Raw genomic sequence first — 10,738 nt, 5'->3', positions numbered from 1 at the left:
GTTATTTTGATTTTTGATTGTCTTTACCTATCAGGTGTAAATTTCCAGGCACTCAGTTCATTTTGGGCCTGCTCCAGTTTGTCTTTAGTCTGTTCTAGTTCAGCCTTCATTTTGAGGAAAAACAAGTTGATGGCGGGGTCCACCATGGACGACCGCAGCTGGGCTGCACTCGGCTGCTGGACTTGCTTGAGGTACTGGATCTGGGTCTGCAGGACGAAACAAACGGGCATTACTGACCAGTAAGGCGGCGTATACCACTACTGATGAAGAACTTTTGACTGTTATGAGTACCAGTCCTTTAGCTTTACTGATCTTCAGTCGACGGAGACACATTTCCCCCCAAAATCAGAAGCGCTAAAATGTTCTGGTTCTACGTTTTTAGGATTATTGACAACTTTTCAATCCCGAGCCTCGGGAGAATAAAGTGGGCCCCTAGAGTATACTTAAGATAAGGCCTCTTCAAACAGTATGGTCAATTTTAAACAGCATCTAGAGTCATAGTCATAGCTATTAAGATTCATCCTATATTACACCAAAGCCACTTTAAATCTCTATCAAAAGCTTTTGTTGGATATGAGTTGCTTTCCTGGACACACCCAAAGTAAGACCAGACAAGAAAAACTAACAGTCACAGCTATGATAGAGTTAACAGATCTTATTGGATATATTTACATGAGAGGCAAAGGGCGTAACCAATAAGCCTCAAAGCTAGGAATCTAACCATTATAACTCAGGAAAACAAACCTCTATGTGTGTGTTGTGTTCTCGTCAGAATGGCATGTGCTTCCTTAAAGCCACTGGGTGATCCACTGAGCTGTCAGTCTAAAGATAAGAGCTACAGATGCCCCGCGTGACACTATTTACCTTTAGCCTACATACCATGATAACTGGTGAATAAAAGGCATAGTGTAGAGCTGGAAGTATGTCAATTAATGGATAAGTAAACAGAAAAAATGAGATGATTCAAGATAAAGAACGTGGAGGAATAGATACATACGGTGCATTCTTGCATTTCCTGCTCCTTGGTGGCAAGCCTCATGACCAAGATGTTCTCCCTGCGCGCAGACTCCTGCTGCTGCTGCTGCTTGAGCTTCTCCTCGGACTCCTTCAGCACCGTCACGTCATTGGCTAAGACGGTGAAGGGGTGGGGGGAGAAGAAAAGAAGATCCATCAGGAGACACGTCCACTTCACAAGCAGCCAAATAAAGGGACACAGCGTGCAAAATATAGTGTTTATTGCTGGCTAGAGACATGATGTGTGCAGATGTACTTACAACATAGCTCTGTATATTTGGCCTCCAGGACCTGGACATACGCTTCATGCTGTTTCCACCTGAGAGGAGCAGGACAAGTGTAAACATTACCAGCTCAACCTAAATAGATCAAGCCCCCCCCCCCCCCCCACACACACACACAGAATAATAAAGCTGCAGGTGTGGAGCTGTCATCTACCTCGTGCACAACTCCTCTCTGGTCAGGGTCTTCATGTCAGACTCACTGAGGCGAACCTGTAAGCGAAAACAAACGAGAACTGGTTCAATAAAAGAAGCAATTAAGCTCCTGTTTAGACATGAAGGGACTCGTGACACACATGGTGAATACACTAGGAAAGGACAATCACCTTCTTGGGTAGAGGCTCCTCGTTGGTCATTGTGAACTCTACAAGTATGAGAGAGAAATGGTGATTAAAGCACAGCTTGGTGTCGCGTGTAGAAGCCGCTGCAACATCATTTTTAAAGCAATAACGCGTCGCACTACAATATGACATGTAGGGTAAGTTTGCAAACTTGCGAAGAATGCTTTAGTGTACGAGGAATACATGCAGCTCACGTAAACCACACGGTGGACCGAGTAAAAGTTAACGTTACCGGTCAATAAGAGCTGTCGTGCCCACTGTTAGCTGGTGTGGCAGCAACGATGCCGAGGGACCAGAAATAAGCGAACCGAGGTTAACTCTGCGGTGCTAATAACATTTAGCATTCACGAGCAAATATAAATAAAGGCTGTGAAATTACAACGCGAGGCAACAATATTTCCTTTATGTTCAGCCTGGCAGCATGCAAATATTGGCTCTGTTTTCGGCTCCTTGTTATCACAAAATGGCGGTGAAGGAAACGACTCCCTCCCTTGCGCTCCTTTTCCTGAAACTAGCGGGCTCTTAGCTGCAGATTTTCGGGCCTTCCAAGTCATCGAAGCACATACCCAGGCCCGGTTTCTTTCGACGTTTCTGGATCCCCTCGGCTTCACGGATTCTTCACAAAAGTGGCAAAAATGTGCAAAGTGTGTTTAAAACTAGCTGTGGATTTATGTGTAGTTGGCTCGCTTCTGCGTAATCACCATCATCTTCGTCACTGACGGGAGAACAGTGGCCGAGCTGCTGCACTCGCGTTGCTGCAGAGTACAACCAGAGACCCGGAGAAACACACGGAGCTCTCACTCCGCAGAGGTTACAGAATACAAAACGGGACTGAGGGGGCGAAAAAACGCTCCTCGTACATTAATAAATTCAGAATAAAGTAACAATAAAAATAATGGTTATTTACTTGCAATAAATTAATAGGATATGGTATTTATTCATGCTGTTATTTCTACTTTATTGTAAGTTCCGGTTTGTAATAGCCAAATCAATCACAAATCTACAACACCGTTACTCTGTTGTTTGTTTGTTGTTTGGTTAAATCTTTGCACTACTGTTTAGTTAGTTAATTTAATATTATTCTATTTCATTGTACATATTGTTTACCCGTACCATAATTGCTGGTTATTGGATTAGTAAAGTAACTATCTATCTATCTCTATCTAATGTATGGTTCTCTTCATACATGAGCATGGTTGAAAGCTGTGTACATGAGAGCTGAAACAATTACTTGATTCATTAATAACAACTGTATATCTTGAGAATCAATGAGTCTAGTTCCAGCCTCTTAATTGTAAATATTTGCTTGTTTTCTTAGTTTATTATCATAATACATTTAATGTCTTTTGATTTTAGACTGTTTATTGGACGAAACAAGCCATTTAACGACATCCTTGAGCCCTGGGAAAATGTGACTGATTTTTCTACAGTTTTAAATGATATTTTATAAGCTACATCTATAATACTAACAGTCTTTGTGTAGTGTATTGTGCTGGGCTGGGATTCTAAATACATTTTTTTAGTTTATCATCAATTATGAGTTGAGGCTTCCCTTTCCCTGGTGTTCACTGATTTTTGAATGATAACATTTGTGTTGTATTGTTAGTGTGAGACATTTATGAATGAGATGTGAGGAGGTCTGGGCATCCTGCTTTTATTTTGGCGTTCGAGCAGGCCAGCAGAAAATTGTTGCGTGACAACATTAACTTATTGGTCCATAATATGAAAGTCTGTAGTCCAGATGCATTCTTAGGTAGTTATTCTGTCTTTGTGGACCCACCAATCAAAGATACTGAGGTGTCGTTGTTTTCCTCTGAGTGATTCATTTGTCTTAATATAGACGATCTCTGGCGTTGCCTCCGCTGTGGGAGAAGATGCGTTCAGTGATCCTGTTAGTTTTGATAATTGTGCTAAATTGTGCAAATTATTTACAATTATGATGGCTGTATTTCATTTTATTATGTATAATTTATTTACTCTGACATTGTATGTTCCAAAACTGAAACAGAATATAAGTTACAGACACGTAGAGTAGTTATATAACTAAATAAGCACTTTTTTGCATGAGGTATCTCCATAATCTATTATGGTTAGATTCATTCAGAAATACCATATTTTCATCCCACATGTTATCATATATAGACTATCAATATTTCTGAGAGGAGAGTTGGCTTCAGTTGAGGTTTATGTCACTCCTGCGCACTGCCCTCAACACCCCCACGTGAAGATAATGGTACGGTCGGCTGCGCTGTCAAGTTGAAATAGCTCATTTCAAGGGCAGTTACTAATTTGTCTGCTCTGTCCTGTGAGCTCTATCATGACCATGCTGTGCAGAGTTGGACAAGTTCGCAGGTAAAACTGATACCAATCTACTATTAAGTGTCCTTTTCCTGCTCAACGAGCGCAAGGAGTTAGGACTCATGCTAGCAGCGATGGTTCCTGAATTTGAGACGGTTGTTTATTCAGAGCTAACATGCAGCTAGCCTGGATGCTAACTTGGTTTAGCTGCTCAGTGAGGCTTGTGGCGCACACAATGAAGGATTTTGACTTGTTGCATAGTACTGTACTCGCATGTCATGGATTGATAATTTAATGCTATTATATTTGGACACTCTTTGTTATAAAGAGCTAACCTGGTGCCATCAGCTCATAGGTTAGTTAACTTACCTTGATCTACAATCAACACCTGACTATCAGGCTTGTCGAGCTCTTAGACCTGACTGTGCCAGGCTATCTTGGGCTAATACTTTAATCAGACAGGCACCACTGTCAGCTTAGTTATTATTGTACCTCTGTATATTTGGAAAGATATAATTGCTAAAGGGGAGCACCACTTGCATTAAGAATCCCAAAATGTTTGTTTTGGAAAGTCCAATCAGTAGCTAATTGAGAACACAAGATACTTTTACTCAAAGTCGGTCTCAAACTTTTGTTGCTTTTTAAGTATAAAGTTTGAAGCTCCTCCATGGACCATTATTGGGAGACTGATTTTGTGGACCCACAGAATGTTTTTAGCGCTCTAGTTTTTGAATTTCAGAGAGTCTAGTTACCCTTTTTAAAATCAGTCATGTGCCAATTTCCCTTTCATGTCGGCTCCTCTAAACCAGACTAACGGCTCTATTTTAGTTCCAAAGTTTGGTAAGTTTGTCCTCTGCTTTTTGTCAGGTGTGCAGCCAGCCTCAGCCAAACTATAAGCCAGGTAGCTGCATCGAGGCAGAAGCACACGCTCCCTGACCTGACCTACGACTATGGTGCCCTGGAGCCCCACATCAATGCAGAGATCATGCAGCTGCACCACAGCAAGCATCACGCCACATATGTGAACAACCTCAACGTTACAGAGGAGAAATATCAGCAGGCACTAGCAAAGGGTACGCAACGCAAACTCAACACTAATCAGTACATTGCTTTTGTATAAGAAAGAATGAACTACATATACATCTCAAGGTGTCTTTGTAGTTCTATCCACATCAGTCACATTTAACAGATGCGTCTCTGTATTTAAGTGCATGTATTTGACTTGTATTTTAGGAGATGTGACGGCTCAGATTGCCCTCCAGCCTGCTCTGAAGTTCAACGGTGGAGGCCACATAAATCACACTATTTTCTGGACGAACCTCTCCCCAAATGGTGGCGGCGAACCACAAGGTAAGGCTTTTAAAACTCCCAACAGCTCGTCGTCTCATTTTTCCTAAACTGCTTTATTTTGTAGTTAACGTAAACCTGCACACGTGACTCTGTAATATGAAAGGCTTGCTAGTAGTGCTGGACCCACTGAGTGAACAGCCAACAGAGCCTAAAGCTGCAGAGGTGCACTCTGTGCAGCTTTAAGCTCATTGTTTTCAGTTTATAACCCCTTACAAACACTGTGTGCTTGGCTGTGGGAATCTCTACATTGTGTTACACTTTGGTGGTTTCCTTTTATCATTCTGCCCCCTAGTGGTCAAAGAAGCTGCCTAGTTGGGTTATGTGGAGACGTCCTTTAGTGCGGCTGGCCTCAAATTAAATTGTGCTTTTTTTCATTATTGTTTTTTAAGAATGGTATGAGGCTGACGCAGCATCTCTCTTCCAGATGATACAGAATATGCGTGCAGGCAAAAGGTCTATAAACTGTGTCAAATTAAGTTTCCTGAAAATGCTTTTTGAGTTAGCCTTTTGCTTTTAGAAGTAGCATCCGTCTGTCTCTTCCTTGTAGGGGAGCTGCTGGAGGCCATTAAGCGGGACTTTGGCTCCTTGCAGAAGATGAAGGAGAAGATGTCTGCTGCTACAGTGGCAGTGCAGGGCTCTGGCTGGGGCTGGCTGGGCTACGACAAGGAGAGCGGAAGACTTCGTATCGCTGCTTGTGCTAACCAGGACCCCCTGCATGGGACTACAGGTCTGTTGAAAACAACTTTGATTGGCTTTGTGTCATAAGTGCCTGATCTTTACCTCCAGTGTCTCTGACCCTCAGGTCTCATCCCCCTCCTCGGTATCGACGTATGGGAGCATGCCTACTACCTTCAGTACAAAAATGTGCGGCCGGACTACGTTAAGGCCATCTGGAATGTCGTCAACTGGGAGAATGTGAGCGAGCGTCTCCAGTCGGCCAAAAAGTAGAACCCGATCTTCAAATGGTCCCTTTTCATCCTGACCTGAGTAAAATAGTAGTTTCAATTAATGTTCAGTTTTCCATTGCATGGAGCACTTGAGCTGTGGGGTTTTCTGTATTCAGATTGTAAACAGCCTTTCATATGATCAGCTACATTAAAGTTGATTTAAATTAACTTTAAAATACTTCCTACGTCGGTCCAGATAATGTTGCCTTCGTGGCAAACTTAAAGCCCTGCACTCGCACAGTTTAGAGCAAACTTAGAAAATGATTTGCAAGTGCTTCTTGTCTCAGGTCTGTTCCTGACTACTTCTTCTTTAAAGCGCACAAACTGGCCTCCTTTCACATCAAGGCCGGCTACTGTTAATCTCAACCAAATATTGGCTCCCATTCATGTGAACTAGGTGTCCGTTAACCAGAGTGCACATTCAGTGAGTTTCGTCACACTAAAATCAGATGATGTTATTGCAAGTATGCTTTTGATGTATTATAATAAAGATATATTTCAATTGTACAGGCTTGATAATTGGGGCTTTATTCTTCTATTTCTATGTACTGTGATGGATAAAACACTAAGATTATCTTTAGAGCTGTTAATGGAGACTCATTAATGTCAGAAGGGTGACATAGAAAATAAAACATGGTTGTTGTCGTCGCAGCGCTGACCAGTATAGACGATATAGCAACAATGATCACTGTTGGCTGTTAAACTGGGATCAATTTAAAAATAATAAAACTAAACTACAGACTTTGGATGCAAGCATCAGTGCTTTTGATGCTTTTTTTTTTTGCTACATAATGGATATAAAAAATTAGGTTTTCCACTACTTTTTTCAGATGTTTCTCCAGGACGTCAATTTGGTTTCAGTCCAATCAAAAAAAAAAAAAAAAAAACACCACGTGCTCGCTGAGAAACCACAGCCCTGCTGATAAAGTCAACTCTTTATGAGGTGTGTGTGCACACTTGTTTGGAGAACATTCAACACTATCTAGCAAAGATGGCTTAAACCTCATGAACCTGTCTGAGCTGAAACATCAGACTTGAATAAATAGTTTCTGGTCACATAGTTCATCCTGTATGATCCGCCCTGCTTCCCTGCAGTGTTGCCAAAAGAGGGCAGTGTATCCCAAGTTATTCTGCTGTAGATGATCTGAACAACACATTAAGTTGTATGCACACTTTTCTCAGCAAAAAAAACTTTATCAAGTGCATTAAAATGATGAATATATAAGTTGTATGTCGTGCCACTGGGTCGAACAGACTTTCAAAAGATAATCACCTCTTTGTCCATACAACCTACAGTAGATTTCAAAGGGCTTTAGCATTACACCGCGTGTGATTTGAGTTTCATGTTCAAAAAAAAGTAGGCTTCCTTAAAAAATAAAAACTGAACTTTGAAGAAATGGCTTCCAGCTGGTTTGTCTTCGCTCCTCCAAGTGATTAGGACTGACCAGCTTGCCAGTGCCAATTTCAAAGATCTGTTCCTGGAGCTGGTTTCCAGTGGATGCCGGGAGTTAGTTGAAGCGCATGTTGACCGGACTCCAATTGTGAGACTGGAATCGGCACCCTTTTGGTTGTTAGGTTATGTGTCATGATGGTTGGGATTGTCGAACTGAATGAAGTTACTGATCAATAGAAAAATTAGATTTTCGCTTTGCAAATGCACCAGTCTATCACATATTGGTTGCAGCTCGACTCTATTGTTACATGGATGTTGATTGTTGAATCTGACCTGCAAGCCTTTTGGGACTTGCATACTAAAATACTACTCATGTGGCAGAAACCAGCTGCACGACAAGTTGCTTTCATCCAGCTTTTGGAATAAACGACAAAGAATTCCTTCAAATTTACCAGAACCATGAATACAAGTATAGACGAACTTGAGCAGTTTCATTTGGGAGACACTGCCAGCCTTTAAAAACAGAAGTCTGCCCGTTTATAAGACGATGGTTTGTCTAAATGTGGCCTACTTTTGCTCTGTAAAAGTTCAAGTTTGCCAAAAGTGATTTCCCTCTTCCACAACTCGTAAAAAAAAGATGGAACTCACTCGGGATAAAGTTTCTTTAACCTCTGAAAGGGAAGAAAGAAAAATTTTGCGACTGAGTTGAACTCTCACTCTGAAATCTGTCGTTCTTCTTTCTCCCCACTCTGTTTCTGGCGCTCTTTCCTATAAAACTATTTCATGAAACAATCTGACAGTAAAATATATTCAACTTTGTGGTTCATCCCACTTTCAGTCTCCATCAGGCACGTAAGTAATGTCCACAATACTACCTTGTTTTTACACATTTTGGTCAGAAAGAACTTTCAATTGCTACAAAGAAGATTGTTTTGTTTGTATTTCATCAAACACACGGATACACAGTTATTGTGGAAGTATGTGCGTATCACATACTCAATTCTTAAGCTACTGATTCAAGTTATGGCCTAGACACACTGTAAAAGTACTGACAGAGGATGTAAAGCTGGGTGGATGGAGGTAACTCAATAACCAGTAACCAGACGGGTACTTGTACTTCAGGAGGTATGCAGTTAATATGAATAATATCATTTATGAATGTAGCTCCGGTGTAAAAAAAAAAAAGGGATTAAAACAAGTTAGTTCTTAATAAAGTTGGATGAAATTATTCAGTAAAGCAAATAAACTGAATGTAAGAAAAACACGGAAGAGACGCAAGTGAGGAAAAAGAGAGCTAAATGGAGGGAAACAGTTGTAGGTAGTGCCTAGTAGTATGTGTTTTGGTAGCGTGTGTGGCTTTGTGTGACTACGAGTGAATAAGTGAACGAGTGGACTGTGATCATGGACCCAAGCGCTTGATCTAAGGTCAGACGGACTCCACGGTGACCGGGACGGGGGCTCTGGGTCCTCAGATGAAGACACCAGTGGGGCCGTTAAGATGCTGCAGAGAAATCTCTGCAATCTCTTCTCTGCCTCCCTCCCAAACCCTTGCAGCTTTGTCATCACATTTCTCGGCTCCAGACTATTCTCTGCCTTGCGAAGCTGTCCCACAATTGTTCCCTGATGTGAACTGCCTTAGCTGTTTGCTCTACACAAGCTGTCATTGTCCCATTTGGGCTGGAAAGCCAATAGGAAAAGTGAAAGTGTCAACATTAAGGAGGTAAAACTTTCCAGCATTTTGCCGCCCGTTATTCCTGGCAGGGAGGGTGACGGAGCTAAATTCGGGGCACCCGTTTGGGTCCGAGCCCGAGTCTGAGTGCTTTGGAGAGGGAGCTCTCCACCAGGCGCTGAGAGCTAAAGCCAGAAATCTGACTGGGTCTGAGGAGGCAGTGTTTTGTGGGAAACCTTTGATACCTTCAGCCTGACAGGGGGATTGATTCATCATGGCTGCTGATAAAGCATCCTCAAGAGCTTGAATAAAGTATCGGTGTGTACAGTACATGTCATCAGCTCTCTATGACTTGGACTCTTCTGCTCCTGTTAGTGTTTCATTTGATCGTTAACATTTCTACGCCTGAAAATCTCCCTCGGAGAAATAGTGCTGCAGCGAGTATTCTACCGACTATCCCATTAATAAATCAAGTAAAAATACATTTGCTTTATTAAGGAAAAATAACTGATATACAAAAATTTAAAACAAAAAGGACTAATTGGCTTTCTTTTTTTTTTTGAAAAATCTATATTTAACAGTCATATCTACCAGTACTAAACCTATTTAATGCATTTGAGTTTCATCTAACATTCTGGGTTTCAAGGCCCTTGAACCTTTTTCACCGCCGTCCCGAGAAATAAACAAAGAGTTTCTCGAGGGATTGTTTCAGCCCTACTGAGAAAGCCTTTGCTGCAAAGAAAAGAGAAGAAAAGATCGTCTTAACAAGAGGGCGTGGCTGTGTCTGGTTAATTCGTCTCAGTTATGTAACAGTCATTTGCACCAGTGAGTCTAAAGGCTCGTGGACATCATTCAGGCAGAAGAGTGTGATAAATCAATGCAGGCCCGGGATCATTCAGGTTTGTGTGGGATCGATCCAAGCTTGACAAATCCATCACGGACTTTTCTTTTAGAAAAGTGAAATGCTGCCAAATGTAGCTCAAACACAAAAGAGAATTAGCTTTGAAGCTTGAAAGTGAAAAGTTTTATAACAAAGACACCTTGTATGTTGTTTGGAAAACATTTCTTCTGCCTGTATTTTCTCTTTCCATATCCAGAATTTCTGAAGCTGCTGTCTCCATTTCTGTATTATTCATCTTGGCAATTAAGCCTGTTGGATTTTAATTCAATAATCCCATTGGATTCAATCAAGAGAGCGAATAAGTCTTCCCTCATCCTTTGCTGAGAGTCAGCACTCAGCAGATCATCTTTGGCTGGGCGCTCAGGATGTCAGAGGGGAAGAGAATGAAAAGAAATGAAGAGTCTGGAGGATACCCAAAGACTAGAGTACTATAATACAAGAGAGTGCCTTCATGTGCAGCAGACTTGACTTCCTGTCTGGGAAGCAGGCGACACTGCTCCATCGGGTTCAACTGAAAGTGGTCATATTTAAAAGCATATCTCTC

General features: G+C 41.6%; 2 protein-coding genes across 4 annotated transcripts in view; one reads left to right on the top strand and one right to left on the bottom strand.

The window, feature by feature from the left end:
- wtap (WT1 associated protein) overlaps window positions 1–2,370 on the bottom strand; it is a 6,153-nt gene extending 3,783 nt beyond the window's left edge. The window contains exons 1-6 of one of the 3 annotated variants that reach the window (XM_031875511.1): window positions 2,203–2,370; window positions 1,622–1,659; window positions 1,453–1,508; window positions 1,275–1,333; window positions 998–1,128; window positions 28–206 (exon numbers count right to left, since the gene is read on the bottom strand). In XM_031875511.1, coding sequence (XP_031731371.1) covers window positions 28–206; window positions 998–1,128; window positions 1,275–1,333; window positions 1,453–1,508; window positions 1,622–1,651 — 455 coding nt within the window. In that variant the 5' untranslated portion in view covers window positions 1,652–1,659; window positions 2,203–2,370. The other 2 variants (XM_031875512.1, XM_031875510.1) reach the window with 2 other exon arrangements.
- A 1,502-nt stretch (window positions 2,371–3,872) lies between these two features.
- On the top strand, window positions 3,873–6,738 carry sod2 (superoxide dismutase 2, mitochondrial). Its single transcript, XM_031875539.1, has 5 exons — window positions 3,873–3,988; window positions 4,802–5,007; window positions 5,168–5,284; window positions 5,832–6,011; window positions 6,087–6,738. Exons 1-5 carry the CDS (start codon window positions 3,954–3,956, stop codon window positions 6,230–6,232), a joined length of 684 nt encoding a protein of 227 aa, XP_031731399.1. The 5' UTR covers window positions 3,873–3,953; the 3' UTR covers window positions 6,233–6,738.
- Window positions 6,739–10,738: the final 4,000 nt, after the last annotated feature.

Source organism: Anarrhichthys ocellatus, unplaced genomic scaffold (assembly GCF_004355925.1).
Source record: "Anarrhichthys ocellatus isolate YVR2014 unplaced genomic scaffold, GSC_Weel_1.0 scaffold91, whole genome shotgun sequence".
Lineage (NCBI taxonomy): Eukaryota > Metazoa > Chordata > Actinopteri > Perciformes > Anarhichadidae > Anarrhichthys > Anarrhichthys ocellatus.
This window is presented reverse-complemented; position numbering and strand designations above follow the sequence as displayed.

Coding starts and splice junctions, on each gene's coding strand:
- sod2 (XM_031875539.1), top strand. CDS start 3,954: ATGACCATGCTGTGCAGAGTTGGACAAGTTCGCAG. Junction 3,989..4,801: donor AGAGTTGGACAAGTTCGCAG/GTAAAACTGATA, acceptor GCTTTTTGTCAG/GTGTGCAGCCAGCCTCAGCC. Junction 5,008..5,167: donor TCAGCAGGCACTAGCAAAGG/GTACGCAACGCA, acceptor CTTGTATTTTAG/GAGATGTGACGGCTCAGATT.